The 22,572-nt window shown below is 38.0% G+C and overlaps 1 protein-coding gene across 4 annotated transcripts in view; it reads left to right on the forward strand.

The window, feature by feature from the left end:
- RAD50 (RAD50 double strand break repair protein) overlaps nucleotides 1–22,572 on the forward strand; it is an 89,469-nt gene that overhangs the window by 36,092 nt on the left and 30,805 nt on the right. For all 4 annotated transcript variants that reach the window (XM_019027582.3, XM_004042473.5, XM_055386572.2 and 1 more), the window contains exons 10-19: nucleotides 30–212; nucleotides 684–841; nucleotides 3,673–3,848; nucleotides 4,377–4,614; nucleotides 12,126–12,315; nucleotides 12,746–12,872; nucleotides 13,630–13,823; nucleotides 17,516–17,626; nucleotides 18,018–18,110; nucleotides 18,186–18,299. In XM_019027582.3, coding sequence (XP_018883127.1) covers nucleotides 30–212; nucleotides 684–841; nucleotides 3,673–3,848; nucleotides 4,377–4,614; nucleotides 12,126–12,315; nucleotides 12,746–12,872; nucleotides 13,630–13,823; nucleotides 17,516–17,626; nucleotides 18,018–18,110; nucleotides 18,186–18,299 — 1,584 coding nt within the window. The remainder of the gene's footprint in view (nucleotides 1–29; nucleotides 213–683; nucleotides 842–3,672; nucleotides 3,849–4,376; nucleotides 4,615–12,125; nucleotides 12,316–12,745; nucleotides 12,873–13,629; nucleotides 13,824–17,515; nucleotides 17,627–18,017; nucleotides 18,111–18,185; nucleotides 18,300–22,572) is intronic.

Consider the following 22,572-nt stretch of genomic DNA (forward strand, 5'->3'; position numbering starts at 1 on the left):
CCTTTGCATTTGTATGAATTATTGACTAGGAACGTGAGTTAAGCAAGGCTGAGAAAAACAGCAATGTAGAAACCTTAAAAATGGAAGTAATAAGTCTCCAAAATGAAAAAGCAGACTTAGACAGGACCCTGCGTAAACTTGACCAGGAGATGGAGCAGTTAAACCATCATACAACAACACGTACCCAAATGGAGATGCTGACCAAAGACAAAGTATGATTTTTCTTTTTGTTCTAATTATACTGTCTGGTACTTAAAATAGCCTACCTTGCACTCATAAGTCATAGACTATAAGGTATTAAGTTGGTATTGACTATATTTTAGAGGCTAAGTGAGCTTAGTACTCTATATAATAGACTTTCAAGCTTAAAAGTTATTGTTTAATTACAAAAAGTTAATACAGAAATGTATATATATGTATATACACACATGCACATCACTCTTAACTTTTAACATACACAAGTTTTAAAATTTTATATTGTTCGACTTGGTACTCCACTCTTAAGGCTTAGAAAGACCATCCCCACTTGAAGACTTTAAGAACTTTAAGAAATTTTATATTTTATTTTCATATTTTTATAGTTTTAAGCTTAGAACTTTAGTCAGTCTAGGATTTATTTTTGTTCTTGATATATGTGGAGATATAGACTTTATTTTTAAAAGATTTTTTTTTTTTACCTATAGGCTGACAAAGATGAACAAATCAGAAAAATAAAATCTAGGCACAGTGATGAATTAACCTCACTGTTGGGATATTTTCCCAACAAAAAACAGCTTGAAGACTGGCTACATAGTAAATCAAAAGAAATTAATCAGACCAGGGACAGACTTGCCAAATTGAAGTAAGTTGCAACATTTGGAGATGTAATAGAAATCTCTTATTTCATGCTTACCTGTTTAATTGTTGTAAAATAATTTATTGTCATGAAATGGTATGTTATATTGATAAACTTTAGTTCTTGCATACAAGGAGACTTCAGAAAGTTCATGGAAAAATGGAATTAAAAGATAAAAATTTTAAATAAACTGTATTTCTCAACATAAGCTCCATCAAGTTCAAGACTCTTCTGAGCAGTGATACCAGCAATTTAGTTCAGTCCTAAAGAACTGAGGGTCCTGGGAATTTAACCATGTCAGTGTAGTCTTTTTTACATTGTTAGCATAAAAATGGGTGCCCTTTAAAGATTTTTTTAAGATTAAGAAACTAGAAGACAGGAGGAGCCAAATCAGGACTGTAAGGTGGATGCCTAATGATTTCCCATCGAAACTCTTGCAAATGGCCCTTGTTTGATGAGAGGAATGAGCAGGAACATTGTTGTGGTGGAAAAGGACTCTCTGGTGAAGCTTTCCTGGGCATTTTTCTGCTAATGCTTTGGCTAGCTTTCTCAGAACACTCTCATAATAAGCAGTTGTTACCTTCCTTTGGCCCTCCAGAAAGTCAGCAAGCAAAATGCCTTGAGCATCCCAAACAACTGTTGCCATGACCTTTGCTCTTATCTGGTCTGCTTTTGCTTTGACTGGACCACTTCCACCACTTGTTAGCCATTGCTTTCATTGTGCTTTGTCTTCAGGATTGTACTGGTAAAGCCACATTCCATCACCTCCTGTTACAATTCTTTGAAGAAATGCTTTAGGAACTTGATCCCACTTATTGAGGAAGTTCTGCTGTTGTCTGCAGCTGATCTGGAAGCAATGATTTTGGGCATCCATCAAGTAGAACGTTTACTCAACTTTAATTTTTCAGTCAGAATTGTGTAACCTGAATCAATTGAGGTGTCTATGGTGTTGGCTATTGTTTCTGCTGTTAATCATTGATCTTCTTCAGTTAGGGCATGAAGAAGATGATTTTTTTCCTCACAAATTGATGTGAACAGTCTGTCACTGTGGGCTTCATCTTTAATATCGTCTCATCCCTTCTTAAACTGAGTTATCCATTTGTAAACTGCTGATTTGTTTGGGGCATTGATCTCATAAACTTGTTGTAAAGTATCAATGATTTCACCATTCTTCCACCCACACTTCACCATAAATTTGATATTTGTTCTTGCTTCAGTTTAACTGGGGCTCTTTTCAAACTGATGTCTTAACCTTGTTAGTGCCTTAAACTAGATCCTATTCAGACATGTTATAACAAGTTAGTATGAGTTTGTTTCAGTGCAAAACATTTTGAACTTTATGCATAGTTTTTTTTATAATACACATTTTCCATGAACATTTTGAAGACCCCTCATATTTTACAAATTAAGTAAAATGGTAACGGATAGTAATTTAGGCCTCTTGTCCCTTGAAAATTTGTAGACCTATGAAGATTAAAATTTAAAAATTCTATTTTCATTTCTGTGAGTAATCCATAATAAAAAGTGATCATGTTTCTCAGATGTTACCTTGGATAGTGGTTGGATAAGCAGGTCAAAAATTCCACACAGATTTTTGAGGAAAGTAGAGGACTTGGCTTTGGTGGTGTTTAATCTGTGTTTCTTGTGGAAGTATCTGTGAGGGAATACAATATTGGAGTTTGAAATTCAGGAGATTGGAAGTTGTTGCTATGTAAGGGATACTCAAAGTCATTAGTATGTCACCTTGAGAGAGTTATGCAAAGGGAAGGAGTTACAATTAGATTCCTGGGAAGCACAAACATTTAAAATGTTAGCAGGCAAAGGAAAAGGAGCAAGTGAAGGAAACTGGGATGTGCCCAGGGAACCAGGGTGAGAGCCAGATAGCTGTGGTGTCTAGGTGCCTTGGGAAAATAGTCTTCAAGGAGAAGGTCAACAGTGTTTGGTGCTACGTAAGGTAGAGTAAGATGAAGACTGTACTTGGCACTTAGGTCACTGGTGATCTTGATGAGAAGTGCTCAAGGGAGTCTAGGATAATGAAAATACCATCATATTAGTTACTTTTTTCCAAATGTTTACTGTGACTCAGGATGGGTAGTCATGATGAAGAAGCATGTGTGCAGTCACACACATTTATCTGAAACAAATTTCTCAAAGTAGTACATATACATACAGCCTACTCCAATATATTACCGTCTATTCTGTTTCATTTTTTAAAAATATGCTGAATACATTAAATTGATTACATGGTAGCTAATGCATCGAAACCTGCAAATTGAAAAACCATGTTGTGTGTGAGTATTGAGGTTGGCTAGGATGATGTTTAAGAGTTAAAGTGGAGATAAATTGTACTAGTAAGCAAAATCTTTGATGAATGAGAGGGAATGACTGATCTGGACGCAAGTGGATGACAGCAACAAGGAGGGGGAGGATACAAAAGAAACAGTATTTACAGGAGAGTAAGGAAGTAGTATTTGTGAAAGGACTAAAGGGAATTACGGGGATGTTCTCTTGTCTTCTTTCTGTCCAATAGTCCTAGCAAGCATCTTGCTGAGGCTTAACCTGGGATCAAAGACCATGAACCCCCAGAAACCAGGCAGAATTCTGTGTACATTTTTCTGGGAGCAGGCCCATGAGTAGGACTGGCAGGTGAGTCAGTGTCCTAGGGGGAGAGTTAAGGCAGAAGTGGACTAGTCCCTCAACTTCTGAAAAAAATTATTTGGTCATACCAAACTCTTGTAATGATTTGTTGGCAGAATTTGTCTTGTTTTTGCCTACTCAAACTTTCAAACTAATTTCTCCTATTTTAAAATGAAAATCCATATTTTCTCTTATTTTAGCAAGGAACTAGCTTCATCTGAGCAGAATAAAAATCATATAAATAATGAACTAAAAAGAAAGGAAGAGCAGTTGTCCAGTTACGAAGACAAGCTGTTTGATGTTTGTGGTAGCCAGGATTTTGAAAGTGATTTAGACAGGCTTAAAGAGGAAATTGAAAAATCATCAAAACAGCGAGGTAAGTTGTCTACTTTATATTATCAGGATACTTTGACACCTTTGAATTTTCATTCACAGGTAACTGTTAAGGATGGGGAATTTAAAAACCTGGTTATGGAGCCTAATGGCTTGGATTTCAGTCCTGGCTCTACAACTTACTCACTGTGTGACTTTAAGCAAGTTACTGAAACCTTCCTGTGTTTCATTGTCTATAAAATGAGGACACAACTACCACCTGTGGTACTGAGGCGTGAATGAGATTGTAGTTATAAAGCCCTTAGAACAGTGCCTGGCACATAGAAAGCTCTCAGTAGGCATTTTGTTATACTTATAGTGTGTTACCAAAAAATATTTATACAAATCTGAATGTATCATGCTCTTTGGAAGAGAATATCGGAATTTTAAATATCAGAATTTTTATTTCTTTTATAATATATTTATAAAGCAAGAATAATCATATATTTATAGAAAAAGATACAACCGTATTCACAATACTGTATTTTATGTTTTTTTCTCATTGGTGATATAATTTATTTTCTTAAAATAGCCATGCTGGCTGGAGCCACAGCAGTTTACTCCCAGTTCATTACTCAGCTAACAGACGAAAACCAGTCATGTTGCCCCGTTTGTCAGAGAGTTTTTCAGACAGAGGCTGAGTTACAAGAAGTCATCAGTGATTTGCAGTCTAAACTGCGACTTGCTCCAGATAAACTCAAGTCAACAGAATCAGAGCTAAAAAAAAAGGAAAAGCGGCGTGATGAAATGCTGGGACTTGTGCCCATGAGGTAAGAATGGGATTTACCTTCACTGTACATGTAGCAGCACATTGTAAAAGGTACCCATCTCATGCCTGGGCAGATGGTAGTTACTCAGTAAGGACTCTGAGCTGGTATGCCCTGTCTTATATCACTTCTATGATAAGAAGATTCAATTATTTTGTTTAAAGGTAAGCTTGTTTCCTGTCTTTTTTTCTTTTTCTTTTTTTTTTCTGAGACAGAGTTTCTCTCTGTCACCTAAGCTGGAGTGCAGTGGCATGATCTTGGCTCATTGCAACCTCCACCTCACAGAAGCGATTCCCATGCCTCAGCTTCCTCAGTAGCTGGGATTACAGGCACGCACCACCACGCCCAGCTAATTTTTGTAATTTTTAGTAGAGACAGAGTTTCACCATGTTGGCCAGGCTAATCTCGAGCTCCTGGCCTCAAGTGATTGGCCCACCTTGACCTCCCAAAGTGCTGGGATCACAGGTGTGAGCACCGTGCATAGCCAGTAAGCTTATTTCTTAAACTATGAGGTAGACACAGTCTTTACGTTCTTTTGTATGTGTGTTTAATTCCCAAGACTTAGCTTGTGGGCATAGATTTTCACAGATTGAGGACTGTCTGTTGACATGCCACTTTCTGAACCCAGCAAAAGAATTTAAGTACTGAAAAGTTCTCCCAGAAGACAGATTTTAAACTATGTTTTTAATGTCTTTTCCACTTTCTAAAAGAATGAATCATAGATGATTTTCGGTTGTTTATATTTTCCATCTCTTATACAAGAAATTCGTGTTATGTTCTGTTTACAAACAAAAATCAAGTCAGGAAATATGTGATGATTGCCTTAGTGTCTCCCAGAACATAGAGAACAAGGCTAGTGCCAGAGACCTAAGACATGACCCTCCAGGAGCTAATGGTCTGATTAAGAAGACAAGCTCTCAGAATTCAACATTTAGAAAGCTAGGCTTAATAAAGTGCTTTAAAAAATGATTCAAACAGATGTGTTAGGTAAGAAGGGAGGAGCCAATGGATACAGAATGAGAAGAATATTTTGAGAATGAGGCAGGAAGAGGAATATAAGACCTGGAGAAGTTCATTCAGCTCAACTGAGAGGAGACGGAAGTCAGAACACGGTGCAAAGGGAAGAGGAGTATGACCTATGCTGCAGTAGAAATGTTATCTGGAGTTTGGGGAATTATTTATAGGGACTGAGTCCTGTATGTTGGGGAGATAGGGCTACATTATATTCAGGTCTAGTTGTAACTCTGATAGGTGATGAGGAGCCAACCTAAGGGATTTAGTGAAAGATGTATTTTAGGAAAACTAATCTAATATTAATATATTGACTGAAACAGGCTGAGAAAAGCTCAGGAAGCAGAAAAACCAGGAGAGTGAAAGTGATTGTCCTGGAAAACCAAGGAGGAGTTTCAGGAAAAGGAGAAAGAAAGGCCTAAGAAGATGTGGTTTGTGGCAGCCGACTTCTAAGATGGTCCCTAGTAATCTTGGCCTCTTGGTATTTATACTCTTGTATAGTCCCCTCTCATGCTGTTGCGTGATTGGTCTATATAACTGATAAAACAGGCAGAAGTGATAGCATGGCCTTTCCAACATTAGGTTATTTAAGGTACTATGGCTTCTTCTGTTCTCGCAATGTGCTTGTACCCTCGTGTGAACTCGCTCACTCTCCCCCATTCCTCCCCTCTCTCACTCGCTCTGTCTCCCTCTGTCTCTTGTCTGAGGGAAGCTAGCTGCCATGTTGCAAGCAGCCCTCTGGAGAGGCCCATATGCCAAGGACCTGAGGCCTTTGAGCAAGTGAGTTTGGAAGCAGACTTTGTAGCAGTCAAGCCTTCAGATGACTGCAGTCCTGGCTGACAGCTTGATTGTGACTTCATGCAAGACCCTGAGTCAGAAGCGTATCTCTTGATCCTCATATCTCTGAGAAATAATAAGTGCTGTCATTTTAAGCTGCTAAGTTTTGGGATACTTTGTTATGCAACAATAGATAACCAACACAAGCATCGAGGGTGAAAACCAGATTATTGGGGCCACAGAGATGAGTAGACAGAGGCAGTAGTTTGAGAATAAAAAGGAAGGAGAGGAATAAGGTAGTATCTTGAAAAGAAAAAGATCAAATGGATAAAATTTGAAATTGGTAGAAAGTACATGTAGTAGAAATGTGAGCTTAGTTCTGTGTTAAACTGTTATACAATAAATGGCAGAAATTAACATCGTATTATATTTTAGGACCCTAGCTGTCACGGCTCCTTTTTTTTTTTTTTTTTTTTTGAGACAGAGTTTTGCTTTGTCGCCCAGGCTGGAGTACAGTGGCGCAATCTTGGCTCACTGCAACCTCCACCTCCCCGGTTCAAGCAATTCCCCTGCCTCAGCCTCCCAAAGTGCTGAGGGATTACAGGCGCACGTCACCAGGCTCGGCTAATTTTTTTTGTATTTTTAGTAGAGAGAGGGTTTCACCATGTTGGCCAGACTGGTTTCAAACTCCTCACCTCAGGCAATCGCCTGCCTCAGCCTCCCAAAGTGCTGGGATTACAGGTGTGAGCCACCGTGCTGGGCCACAGTTTCCCCTCTAAGAGTAAGGTGCATGTCTTACTCATTGTTGTATCTCCACAGTTCCTTGTATATTGCAACTTTGATGACTATTTGCTAAATGAATGAGAACTGTAATGTCTGTTCCAATTATTTATTGCTATGTAACAAACCTCAAATCTGTCTCACAATAATTAATTTTTCATGGTTCTGTGGTATGACTGGGCTCAGCTAGGTGGCTTTCACTTGGGGTCTTACGGTTGCAGTCAGATGTTGGCTGCAGTCGTCTCAAAGCGTAACCGAGCTGGATGTTCTTGATGGCTCACATGACTGACAGTGATGCTCACTGTTGTCTGGGAGCTCAGCTGGGGCTGTCAAAATAGGACATCTTCACATGGCCTCTGCATGCATCTTGGGCTTTTGGCAGCATAGTGACTGGGTTACTAAACAGAGTATCCTAAGGGTAAGTATTCCATGAACAGGAGGTAGAAGCTGCTAGTCCTTTAAGGCCTAGACCAAGAAACTGGCATGGTGACACTTCTTTTTCTGTTGGTTAGAGTGGTCACAGAAACTCCCAAGATTCAGTGAGGGAGGATACTGTATCTCTTGATGGGAAGAGTGTCAAAGTACTTGTGGCTGATTTGAATCTGCCTAACCCTATATCTGCAGTAGCATCTGTGTGCCATTCTGGTTACCTAGAGACTAGGCAACCACACATTTGTATATTCTATATTGTAACTTTGATAACTATTTGCTGGATGAATGAGAACTGTAGTGTCTATTCCCGTTATTTATTGCTGTGTAACAAACCCCCTCAAAACTGTCTTGCAGTGATTAGTTTTTCATGGTTTCATGGGATGACTGGGCTCAGCTAGGTTAGCCAGGTAAATGGCTGGTAACCACACATTTTAAGAGAACCTGAAGCTAGAAAAGGCCTAGAGGAAGCACTGAAAATGGACCAAGATGCTGGCAGGGCTGCTAAGTGAGGACACGTGTGTGAGGAAACCATTTTTATAAAGAAACCAAAACTTGAAGACCCGAAGAGCAGGGAAATGATGAACCCCTGTTTGTTTAGCAAGCTCTAACAGAATGTCAGTGGGCCATTCTGGAAAACTGGAGAAGGATGAGTTTGGGACAAATGAGAGAGGAAGTCTTCTTCCCAATGGTAGGAAATAACATTATAAAACACTTTTTTTTAAGTTTAAATAAATCCACAAATGAAAGGTCAATAATGAATTAAGAGGACTTGATTGATTGATAGATAGGGTCTTTCTCCTGTCACCCAGGCTGGAGTGTAGTGGTGTGATTGATTATAGTTCATCGAAGCCTCGAACTCCTAAGCTCAAACAATCCTTCTACCTCAGCCTCCCAAAGTGCTAGGATTGCAGGCATAAGCCACCATGCCCAACCAAGAGGACTTTTTTTTTTTTTTTTAAATATGGGAAAGCAATTGCCTAAGAGTGCATTCAGGTTGATTTCAAATTCCAACTCTGCTGGGTGACCTTAGGGATGTTACTTAACCTATTTGGGCCTTCGTATCCCCCACGTAAAGTGAGGGGATTGATTTACATGATCATTAAGCTTCCTTCCACCTCTGGTTAGGATACTACTTTCAGATATCTCGTGGGGTCACTTTCAGAGATATTGTGGAGGTCTATTTATGATAGTCACTTAGGTGGAAGGTTATTGGTGAAGAGGGGTAAAGTAACAAGATTAAATTTATCTGTGCGCCATTTGCTTTTTCACCTTTAGAATATGCCCTTGATGCCACCACTATCATGAGAACTGTCTATTCATGCAACCAATATAGGCAGTCTGCTGGAGTGCAGGTAATACAGCAGTAAACAAAATGGACAAAGTCCCTGCCCTCATGGAGTTTATATCCCAGTGGGGAGGAGATGGATGACAAATAAGTAAATATATAATATGCCAGGGGATGATCAGGGGCATCGAGAAAAATACAGCAAGATAAGGGAATAGGGACTAGCTGAAGGGTGGTAGGAGGGGACTTGATGAAGGTGGCAGTGGAGTGGAAACTTGAGAGAAGTGAGGGAGTCAGCCATGCAGTTGTCCAGAAGAAGAATATTCTAGGCAGTGCAAAATCTCTGAGACATATTTGACCTGAAGGCCAAAGGGAAAAGTTGTGGAAGATGAGCTCAGAGAGGTAGTGGGGAGCCATATCTTGTTTATCTTCTTTGCGGGAAATATTTTCATTTAAAGCCTCAAATTCACCAGTACCTAATATAAAACTAACATCATGACTGAGATCTCAGCTGAAAATGTACCTGTTTATCATTTTGTCTAGTACTGACTCAGATTCATTTATTATAGCACCTCATTTAAATACAAACTCAATTGGTATTTCTCCCACAGGTTTTTTTCAGTACCATATCTGTGTGACCCTTTTTACACACAATCCCCTTAGAAAAGGAATGCTGTCTAAAAATAGGTGAATTGAGTTTCTGAAAAAAACAGAAATCCAAAGAGTAAATTTCAAATGTCTGTCTATAAAAAATGATAGGCAGGCAAGGTAATGGATATGTTAAATTACCTTTATTTAATCATTGTACATTGTGTACATATATCAGAACATCACATTGTACCCCATAAATGTTTGCAATTATGATTTATCTATTGAAAATAATTTTAAAAAACCTTGTGAATCGTGAGAAAAATTAACTCTTGAAAATAAAAAATAAAATATCATAAATTTAAAAAAAGAAAAAGAAACCCAGAGAGTGCAGTGGCACAATCTCAGCTCACCGCAACCTCCACCTCCCGGGTTTAAGCAGTTCTCTTGCCTCAGCTTCCCAAGTAGCTGGGATTACAGGCGCCCTTCACCACGCCCAGCTGATTTTTTGTATTTTTAGTAGAGATGGGGTTTCACCATGTTGGCCAGGCTGGTCTTGAACTCCTGACCTCAGGTGATTCACCAGCCTCAGCCTCCCAAAGTGCTGATATTAAAGGCATGAGCCATCACACCCGGCCAGAAAACTTCTTTTAACATCTTATGTAATCATCAAAAAAGAAGGCACCAAAACCTAGACCATATTGATGAAAGATTTTGTGTGTGTGTATGAAAATGTAAAAATAGGGTTAAAATTGTATGTATACCTACAGTTCTTCACAGAGATGTCCCCAGTTCAATAAATGCTTGGCCATCATTATTAGGCTGTCATAGCTGTGTCACTTTTTAGATATTGGGCACATAATTTAAGGCCAACTACTAATCTGTGACAACAGTGTTCAAGAGGAAACATTGGCATGGAATTACTCATAATCTGCATACCTTCATATTTATTATGTGGAATAAGAATACCTCCTATTTCTGTGGTATAAAAAAAAACTATAGGTCTGACATGCACACGTATGTTTATTGCGGCACTGTTCACGATAGCAAAGACTTGGAACCAACCCAAATGTCCATCAATGATAGACTAGATAAAGAAAATGTGGCACATATACACCATGGAGTAACTATGCAGCCATATAAAAGGATGAGTTCATGTCCCTTGCAGGGACATGGATGAAGCTGGAAACCATCATTCTCAGCAAACTAACACAGGAGCAGAAAACCAAACATTGCATGTTCTCACTCATAAGTGGGAGTTGAACAATGAGAGCACATGGACACAGGGAGGGGAACATCACACACACTGGGGCCTGTCTGCTGGTGGGGGGCTAGGGGAGGGATAGCATTAGGAGAAATACCTAATGTAGATGATGGGTTCATGGGTGCAGCAAACCACCATGGCACGTGTATACCTATGTAACAAACCCACACGTTCTGCACATGTATCCCAGAACTTAAAGCATAAAAATAAATAAATAATAAATAATTTAAAAAAAACTATAGGTCTGTTGCCACAGGTCAGGTTGGCATTTCTTGGTCCTAGTTTGCATTTTTAAAAAATCATTAAGTAATAGCCACTTGAGTTTCTGGTTATTCTTTACGTTTATAATAAGACTCCTATTAGAGACCAGTTTAATTTATTCTACTGCTCTGTCATACTAATTCAATATAATTTTAAATAAGAATTTGGAATATTTCTGAAGTAAATTTTTTTTTAAAAGATTAAATACATAGTATTGTTTCAGAGGCATCAGCAAAAATAGTTGCCAGTACCTGCCATGGAGGTGGTAATTCATTAGCTACAGTAGTGAGTACCAGTAAAATGGGTTGACATTTTGTACCTTAAACCCATGTAGCATTTCACTTAGTGGCTGGCTTCCTTCCTTTTTTTCCTGTAATTTAAAAAATTTTTATTTTGAAATAATGTTAGGATTACAGAAAAATTATAAAAATAATACAAATTATTCATATATATCCCTCATCCAGCTCCTCCTGATGTTAACAATTTATGTACTCTGTTATAATACAGGTATCAAAACCAGGATTAACATTGGTATAATGCTACTAACTAAATTACAGACCATATCGAATTTAGCAGTTTTTCCATCAATGCCTTTTCTGTTTCAGGGTTCCGTGCAGGATCCCACATAGCATCTAGTTGTTATTTCTCCTTAGGCTCCTGCAGTGTGTAACAATCTGTCTTTATCTTTCATGACCTTAACACTTTTGGTCAATATGACCAGTTCATTAGTAGAATATTTCTCAGTTTGACAAACACCACAGTAATAATTATTGCAAGCAAGATCTGTCAGTGGATACTAAAATCAGTAGGCAGAAAGTTGAGAAGCAAGATATTTACATAGTCTCAACATTTCTCTCCTAAGATACTTGTTAATTACAAAGACCAAAACAGTAACTTCACAGTGGAGAAACCTGGCCGACACCATCTTAGCCAAGTGAATAAGGATTAACATCATCAGTAATAAGACATATTGATATCATGATTCCATATCCACTGATACGATACCCTGAAAAGAACACAATGTCACTTCTGTGGTATTCTTCCTAAAAATACATAACCTCAGTCTAACTGTGAGAAACATCAGATACTTTATTTTTAATTGTGTTTTCTATTTAGGCAAAGCATAATTGATTTGAAGGAGAAGGAAATACCAGAATTAAGAAACAAACTGCAGAATGTCAATAGAGATATACAGCGCCTAAAGAACGACATAGAAGAACAAGAAACACTCTTGGGTACAATAATGCCTGAAGAAGAAAGTGCTAAAGTATGCCTGACAGATGTTACAATTATGGAGAGGTTCCAGGTAAGTTTATTGTAGTTTAAGGCAGAATAAAACTTGTTCCATGGTGGCTTGAATTTGAAGTGTGAGAGTTAAAAATAGTAGCTAGTATTCAGGTACAGGTTGTGTTTAGAATTCCCCATCCTGAATTTCAGATACCCTCAGGGAGCAACTGCTTAGTTTACATCCCTGGGTTTAAACTTTTTAATTCATAAATTTAAAAATTAAGACAGTTCTGTTTGTTTTTCATCTTTAGTCAGCTTCCTTTTGTTTACATCATTTGAACTGCTGATAATTAATTTCACTTTTATCCTATTAAACTTTGCTAAAATTGTATCTGGAAATGGTTTATAAGTTTAGATTTAAAAAATAAATGATAAGAGCAATTAATTTTTAAAGATTTTGAATAATGCAGTAAATTTATTAAAGGAAATAATTTTGTTATATTCTTAAGATGGAACTTAAAGATGTTGAAAGAAAAATTGCACAACAAGCAGCTAAGCTACAAGGAATAGACTTAGATCGAACTGTCCAACAAGTCAACCAGGAGAAACAAGAGAAACAGCACAAGTTAGACACAGGTAATACAGTCTGTGTCCTTCTGTACTCATAGAGACTTCGACATTGCGAGCACATGCCTTTTACAGTCAATTTTATATCTGTTACATGGACAATGAAGTTCCTTCCAGTCCACAGTATATTCGCTCTTTTTTTCTGAAAAGCATCACTTCTCTTTGTTCTCTTACTTTGCACAACAGATTTTGAACAGTAGGAGAGTATGAAATAAGCTGTATTCTCTTTTCTTTTTTTTTTTTAAGATAGAGTTTCACTCTTGTCGCCCAGGCTGGAGTGCAATGGTGCAATCTCGGCTCACTGCAACCTCCGCCTCCCGGCTTCAAGTGATTCTCCTGCCTCACCCTCCTGAGTAGCTGGGGTTACAGGCACACATCACTACGCCCAGCTAATTTTTGTATTTTTTCGTAGAGATGGGGTTTCACTGTGTTTGTCAGGCTGATCTCGAACTCCTGACCTCAGGTGATCCACCTGCCTCAGTCTCCCAAAGTGCTGGGATTACAAGTGTGAGCCAGTGCGCCTGGCCATGAGCTGTATTCTTTCTCATTCATACCTGCCCTGTAAGCTTTCCCTGTGAGTGGCCAGCAGGGGACATCAAGCTGATTTGAGAACTAGCAGGGTTCTCATTATATATTTGTTGCAGTGGGTGGGGCCCACAGAAGTAGCATTTGTGGATTCCATAGACTGATAAAAATGGAAAGAATGATACAAATAGTATTTTCTATGCCCTTACATTAATTACTGTGATAATATGTTTTTGTGTAGTTTCTAGTAAGATTGAATTGAATCGTAAGCTTATACAGGACCAGCAGGAACAGATTCAACATCTAAAAAGTACAACAAATGAGCTAAAATCTGAGAAACTTCAGATATCCACTAATTTGCAACGTCGTCAGCAACTGGAGGAGCAGACTGTGGAATTATCCACTGAAGTTCAGTCTTTGTACAGAGAGATAAAGGTAAGAATATCCATACATGTTTTTTGTAAAATTATTTTAATTATTTTTTTATTTTTATTTTTATTTTTTGAGACAGTCTCGCTCTGTCACCCAGGCTGGAGTGCAGTAGCACAATCTCGGCTCACTGCAACCTCCATCTCCTGGGTTCAAGCGATTCTCTTGCCTCAGCCTCCGGAGTAGCTGGGATTACAGGCGTGCACCACCATGCCTGGCTAATTTTTGTACTTTTAGTAGAGACGGGTTTTCGCCATTGGACAAGCTGGTTTCAAACTCCTGAACTAAGGTGATCCGCCTACCTTGGCCTCCCAAAGTGCTGGGATTACAGGCGTGAGCCAGCATGCCCCGCCCTATTCTTCTTTTTTAGAGACAGAGTCTTCATCGGTCTCCCAAGCTGGAATGCAGTGGTACAGTCACAGCTCACTCACTGCAGCCTCAACCTCCTGAGCTCAAGCAATCCTCCTGCCTCAGCCTCTCAAGTAGATAGGACTACAGGCACACACCACCACGCCTGGCTAATTTTTAAAATTTTTGTAGAGACAGGGTCTCACTATGTTGTTCAGGCTGGTCTCAAACTCTTGGCCTCAAGCAATGCAGCCTTGGCCTCCCAAAATTACAGGCATACATCACCTCACCCAGCCCATGTTTCTTTAATATGAAATGCTCTTTATTAGTGTAATGGCCAGAACTCTCAGCACCTCATCGCACTTATTCTAAAATTGACCACATAATTGGAAGTAAAACACTCTCAGCACCTCATCGCACTTATTCTAAAATTGACCACATAATTGGAAGTAAAACACTCTCAGCAAATGCAAAAGAACAGAAATCATAACAGTCTCTCAGACCACAGTGCAATCAAATTAGAACTCAGGATTAAGAAACTCACTCAAAACCGCACAACTACAAGGAAACTGAACAACCTGCTCCCGAATGACTACCGGTTAAATAACGAAATGAAGGCAGAAATAAAGATGTTCTTTGAAACCAGTGAGAACAAAGATACAATGTACCAGAATCTCTGAGACACATTTAAAGCACTGTGTAGAGGGAAATTTATAGCACTAAATGCCCACAAGAGAAAGCAGGAAATAACTAAATTCGACACCTTAACATCAAAATTAAAAGAACTAGAGAAACAAGAGCAAACAAATTCAAAAGCTAGCAGAAGACAAGAAATAACTAAGATTAGAGCAGAACTGAAGGAGATACAGACACGAAAAACACTTCAAAAAAATCAATGAATCCAGGAACTGGTTTTTTAAAAAGATCAACAAAATAGACCACTAGCAAGACTAATACAGAAGAAAAGAGAGAAGACTGAAATAGATGCAATAAAAAATGATAAAGGGGATATCACCACCCATCCCACAGAAATACAAACTACCATCAGAGGATACTATAAACACTTCTACGCAAATAAACTAGAAAATAATAAATGGATAAATTCCTGGATACATACACCCTTCCAAGTCTAATCCAGGAAGAAGTCAAATCCCCAAATGGACCAACAACAAGTTCTGAAATTGAGGCAGTAATTAATAGCCTGCCAACCAAAAAAAGTCCAGGACCAGACGGATTCACAGCCGAATTCTACCAGAGGTACAAAGAGGAGCTAGTACCATTCCTTCTGAAACTATTCCTAACAATAGAAAAGGAGGGAATCCTCCCTAACTCATTTTATAAGGCCAGCATCATCCTGATACCAAAACCTAGCAGAGACACAACAAAAAAAGAAAATTTCAGGCCAATATCCCTGATGAACATCGATGCAAAAATCCTCAATAAAATACTGGCAAACCGAATCCAGCAGCACGTCAAAAAGCTTATCCACCACGATCAAGTCGGCTTTATTCCTGGGATGCAAGGCTGGTTCAACATATGCAGATCAATAAATGTAATCTATCACATGAACAGAACCAAAGACAAAAACCACATGATTATCCCAATAGATGGAGAAAAGGCCTTTGATAAAATTCAACACCCCTTCATGCTAAAAGCTCTCAATAAACTAGGTATCGATGGAATGTATTTCAAAATAATACGAGCTATTTATGACAGACCCACAGCCAACATCATACTGAATGGGCAAAAACTGGAAGCATTCCCTTTGAAAACTAGCTATCATGAGGATCAAATGAAAATGGTATAATAATTATTTGTGTGGTTCCTAAGTGATAGAACTTGTACTAGTAAGTAAAGATTTCTGGAAGAAGGAGTTTGCCATAATAAGGAAGAACTGGCTGCCTGGTTAAGTAGTAAATGTTATTGGAGGTGGTCAGGTGGTGGTTGGTTAATTCTGTATAAGGATTCCTGCTTGTACAGGAGGTTTGTCTTATCTGCAGATCCTTTATCTATGGCGGACACTCTCAGTCATAGCACTCTTTCCATTTGATTCCGGATGTGGTTTCAGAACCCTTACCAATACAGTGAGCAGGCACTCAGTTGCCACTGGAATGCATTTGACATCCCTTATATAGATTAATCACATCTAAGACTCAACCAGTTATAAACAGTTATAAACAATCTTACCTAGGTTTATATAATTATGTGTACTCATTCAAGAAGCACTAAGTATATTACTGAATAATTACTATAAATTTTTATTAAATAATTTTAGATTACAAAATATCAGAGGTTCAGAATATAATATAAAATAGTACTTGCATCCGTATAATTTTTTACTATTTATAAAGCACTTTGACATTGAACCATTCAGTGCCTCAGCAACCCTATTTAGATGATGAAATCTCTTTATAGAAAAATTGAGATTTACAAATGTCTCATGAGTGCCTAAGTTTATGCAGCTAATAGGAAGCAGAGTTGATTTTCTGATAGATCTTCTAACACTGAAGGCATTTGACTTCCTAACACACCATACCACTTCCCAGTATGATAAAATAGACCTATATTGAAGTAATTACTGAGTAATTGTATCTACCTCTATAGATTCACTGAGTACTTCAGAATCTTAAAGTGCTTGAGGACCTTTGTTTTGAACTGTGGTTATCATATAACTGTGTTGTAGATGTAGTGTTACAAGGCTAAATAATGGGGACTTCTATTTAGTAAAACAGTTTATTACTTGAAAGCCCCGTTCCTTCCAAAATAGATGTGGAGACACCAACATTAGTTTAACAGTATGCTTTTATTACCATGAAATATTTGCATAGCCTTAGCAGGCTAAGCTTAAGGACAGAAGTGTTTTTACCATCATGTTTTCATCTGAAAAAGAAAAGTCTGGACTGAATGAGCTTTCCTATTCTTTGATCATGCAGCAGTGACGGGCACCTATAAAATCATGAAAACTCATGCTTGAAGCCACACGCTAATATAATTGGGAGCACATGGTCTAGATTAAGAATCAAATTAGTGGTTGCATGCAGTATAGCATGCAGTATAGCATGCATAGTGGTTAAGAGCGTGAACTCTGGAGCTGGACTGGGTTAAAATCTTGGCTGCTTCATTTATTGGCTGTTGTGACCCTGGACAAATCATTCTCTGTGTCTGTTTGCTCATCTGAAATATAGGACTGAAAATGATGGTACTGTCCTCGTAGGGTCATTGAAAGGAGCAAATGAGTTGACTTTTAGAGCCTGGCACATAGAAAGTGCTTTTATTAAGACTGTGAAGTCTGACACCTAAAGTAAGATAATGGAATATTATATAATGCTTTATCTTTTTTATATTTTTAGGATGCTAAAGAGCAGGTAAGCCCTTTGGAAACAACATTGGAAAAGTTCCAGCAAGAAAAAGAAGAATTAATCAACAAAAAAAATACAAGCAACAAAATAGCACAGGATAAAGTAAGATTTCATTTATATATTTACTTATCAAATATCTGTATTAAACTTATGTTCATAGCACCATGTCGGACACTTATTTCACATGAAATTAAATAGCATAAGATAAATAGTATTTTCAGATTCATGGTATATTTTTGACATTAGAAATTCTTGTTAGAACAAGGATTTGATGTAAATTATTTTTCTGCTTGATCTAAAATAGAAGTTAAGAAATGAGACTAATTAATCAAGTCCTATAGGTGAGAAAGGGACTTGTCTGCGATCATAAAATTCAGTAGTGGTGGAAACTGGAACCCAAGGTTCATAACTTCCCAGCCAGTGTTTTACTGTGCTCTCCTGTTATGTGCCCTTAAGTACAACCAGTGTAAATTTAATGAATATTTTTCTACAGCTGAATGATATTAAAGAGAAGGTTAAAAATATTCATGGCTATATGAAAGACATTGAGAATTATATTCAAGATGGGAAAGACGACTATAAGAAGGTAATTTAAAACTTAAAATTATTTATTTGATTGTATTTTTATTTCATGTGCTTAAAGAATTTTCTTTTTTTGTAGCAAAAAGAAACTGAACTTAATAAAGTAATAGCTCAACTAAGTGAATGCGAGAAACACAAAGAAAAGATAAATGAAGATATGAGAATCATGAGACAAGATATTGATACACAGAAGGTAGGTCTATTTTGCTTATGATATCACTTACACCTATGACATTCTTTTCTATAGTTTTATTTTCAATAGAAGATCCATTGAATAGAAATGCAAAAAGGAAAGAGGCCAAGCATGGTGGCTCACACCTGTAATCCCTGCACTTTGGAAGGCCGAGGCGGGTGGATCACTTGAGGCCAGGAGTTCAAGACCAGCCTGGCCAACACAGTGAAACCCTGTCTGTACTAAAAATACAAAAATTAGCCGGCTGTGGCGGCGCGCACCTGTAGTCCCAGCTACTTGGGAAGCTGAGGCATGAGAATCACCTGAACCTGGGAGGCAGAGGTTGCAGTGAGCTGCGATTGTACCACTGCACTCTAGCCTGGGCGACAGAGCGAGACTCTATCTCTAAAAAGAAATGCAAAAAGTAAAGAAAAATAATTCCAATAACATTCTTACTTCATTTATTTTTTATTTTTATTTTCAGTAAAAGACTCGTGGTAAAAGTTCGAACATAAAGGCATAAAAGTGTTCCTCCCCTTCTCCTAATTCTCAATCTTACTTCTGCGTGTCATTAACTGTTACACTTATTTGTTCTTAAAGAAGTTTTTTATTCATATACCAGCAGATAGGTAGATAAATTTAGGTGTGTGTGTGTATATATATATATATATATATATATATATATATTTAAATTTACTTTTATGGATGGGGTCGTATCATGTTATTCTGTACCTTTTTTCACTTAACATAATTTGATTTTACCTATCAACTCACAGATATATCACATTCTTTTTAATGATTATAAAATAGTCCATTTTGTGTATATACCAGCACTTACTCAGATTGATTTCATTTCCTTATCACAAACTGTGTGACAGTGAACATCTTTAACATGTATCTGTATCTTTTCTTATTCTAACATATCTTTATGTAGCATAAATTCACAAAAGACGGATTAAGGTTTAATAATCTTGAAAGTAATCTGTAAGGAAAATATTTATATATTAAGTCATTTTCCAGTTGATTCCTGTATCATTTATTTTTCTATTAAAGAAATTAATTTCTGTAGTATAATCAAAATCATATTAAGAAGCCATCATCACATGCTTTATGCAAGCATGGTAGTTAATGCCTTTAAAAACTATACCATTTCTCTGTTCTTACTGTTTTAAACAAAATTTACTATTTGAATGCCTTAACCACTTGGTTATAAGTGGTTGCTTAAAATCATTTGGAAGATTAGTTACATTAGTTTTCTGCTGGGTCTCTTTCTGTACCACCAAGAATTTCAAATATATGAAATATCAGTCAAAGGGAGATCAAATCTCTGCCTGGCCTAATACATATTGAATAACTGTATAAATTTATGATGCATATATAACAAAATAATTATCACTAGCTTTTATGTAGTTGCCTATATAAAAATCACAATCTGTAAATTCGCAGCAGCTCTCTGTATATATATACGAAATTGTTAAGGTTAATGATCTATGACCCCTTTTAAAGTGATGGTCTAAACTTAGTGGATCTGATGGTATTAGTTTACTTTGTAACCTTCCTTGTTCCAGAAATTATTTACTTAGTTATATACAATAGAGCAAAGATAAATGTATTTCAAATTAATGGGAAAACAAGGCAGTGTAGAAATAAGGGCAAGAAAGTAATGAAACCAGGAGAGAAGTGTATAAAAAGTATGCATGAAGTCTGATGTGCTTGCTAAAGATTCTAGTAGTCAAAGAGAGGAGGCCAGGCGCAGTGACTCATGCCTGTAATCCCAGCACTTTGGGAGGCCAAGGCAGACGGATCACCTGAGGTCAGGAGTTCAAGACTAGCCTGGCCAACATGGTAAAACCCCATCTCTACTGAAAATAGAAAAATTAGCCAGGTGTGGTGACACGCGCCTGTAATCCCAGCTACTCAGGAGGCTGAGGCAGGAGAATCGCTTGAACCTCGGAGGCAGAGATTGCAGTGAGCCGAGATCATGCCATTGCACTTCAGCCTGGGTGACAAGAGTGAAACTCCGTCTCAAACAAACAAACAAACAAACAAAAACAAAAACAGCCAGGCGTGGTGGCTCACGCCTGTAATCCCAGCACTTTGGGAGGCCAAGGCAGGCAGATCACGAGGTCAGGAGATCGAGACCATCCTGGCTAACACGCCGAAACCCCGTCTCTAGTAAAAAATACAAAAAACTAGCCAGGCCTGGTGGTGGGCGCCTGTAGTCCCAGCTACTCAGGAGGGTGAGGCAGGAGAATGGCGTGAACCTGGGAGGTGGAGCTTGCAGTGAGCCGAGATCGCACCACTGCACTCCAGCCTGGGTGACAGAGCCAGACTCCATCTTAAAAAAAAAAAAAAAAAAAAAAAGTCACAATTAGTCAAGATTCACATTGTGTCAATGCTAAAAGAAAACCAGTTTCCTATACTGACTACAGGAAAATGTCTCTATTCATAGAAAGGAAGACTTGTATAGTCTTCAACAGACTTCACAGGGCTTTAAAAAAAATACAGTGTATCTCAGCATCATTATTCCTTGATACGAGGTTCTGTAGAGGGTGGTATGATTGAAGCCTGAAGTAAATGTTAATGTTTAGAAAGCAAAGGTTCTTAGCTAGGGGCACCTGTAAATCATCTGAGTTTTTCCACTTCTAGGTACAGAACTAAGAAAATTGAAAACATATGTTCCCACAACAACTTGTACAAGAATGCTCATAGCATTATTTGTAATAGTCAAAATACGGACACACCCAAATGGCCATGAACTGATGATCAGATAAACAAAATATGGTATACCCATACAATGGAATATTATTCAGCCATAAAAAGGATACATGCTACCACATGAATGAACCCTAAAAACATGCTAAGCAAAAGAAGCCAGTCACAAAAGGTCACATAATGTACGATTCCACTTATAATAAATGTACAGATTAGGTAAATCCAGTGACAGCAGATTAATGTTTCCAGGGGGCTAGAGGTGAGGAAGGAATAGAGTGACTGCTATTGAATATGAGATTTCCTTTTGGGATGATCAAATGCTCTGGAATTGGATAGTGGTGATGGTTGTATAACCTTGTAAATAAAGTAAAACTGCTAAATTGTACATGTTTAAACAGTGGATTTTGTGGAATATTAATTACATCTCAGTTTTTAAAAAATGACTTAGGTTATTAAAAATACATGTGTTGGCCGGGCACAGTGGCTCATGCCTGTAATCCTAGCACTTTGGGAGGCTGAGGCGGGCAGATTGCTTGAGCCTGGGAGTTCCAGACTATCCTGGGCAATATGGCAAAACCCCATCTCTACAAAAAAATTAGCTAGGTGTGATGGTGCACACCTGTAGTCCCAGCTACTCAGGAGGCTGAGGTGGGAGGATTGCTTGAGCTGGGGAGTTCAAGGCTGCAGTGAGCCCTTACCACGCCACTGCTCTCCAGCCTGGGCAACAGAGCAAGACCCTGTCTCAAAAAAATATATATATATATATGTCTATGTCTCCAATCCACACCAGTAAATCAGAATCTTGGGGGTTTGGGCAGAGATATGTGTGTTTTGTTGAAATTCCTTAGAGGTTCTAATATATCCCTTTAGCTGTCAATAACTGAGCCAGCACTGGATGGACTGCATAGCTTTCAGGCAGTCTTCTAGAAGTGGTGTTATTCCCAGCCAGACTTTTGGTGGACATTGGACTGTAATCTGTTCAGCATGCCACTCTGTCACAGGTATCTAGAATGCAGCTAATTTTTATGTTTCCATAGGTGACCAGCTGCATGCATTAACTGTCATCTGAGTTGGATGATTGGGGTTAATATTTAAGAGCTGAGGAGCCTAACAGTCACTTATTTACGTACTGATTTAAGCCCTGCTAAATTTAGTCCACAGAATAAAATAATTTGGAAACTTAACTGCCTTTCTCAGTTTTCAGCTGAAGGAATATATGAAGAGAACTGTAGGTGACCTGACTTGTCCAAGGTCACAAAAAGTAGTAACAGGTAGAACTGGACCCTGCACTATCAAATTTCTAGTAGAATGGAAAAACATTTGTGGTATACTATAACTGCATCTGATTTTTTTTCCCTTCCTTTCTCTGATACATTTTGTAGACTATAATTGGAATTCTCACTGCTTACAGTACAAAGGACAGATTTGACCCAAAAGGCATTTTATTAGCAATTATTGAGTCAGGCACTATACTGATTACATACACTCATTCCTTTAATCTTCACAATAGTCCTTTTTTTTTTTTTTTTTTTTTTAATTAGATGGAGTCTTGCTCTCTCACCCAGGCTGGAGTGCAGTG

The sequence above is a fragment of the Gorilla gorilla genome, chromosome 4, assembly GCF_029281585.2.
Source record: "Gorilla gorilla gorilla isolate KB3781 chromosome 4, NHGRI_mGorGor1-v2.1_pri, whole genome shotgun sequence".
In the NCBI taxonomy this organism is placed as follows: Eukaryota; Metazoa; Chordata; class Mammalia; order Primates; family Hominidae; genus Gorilla; species Gorilla gorilla.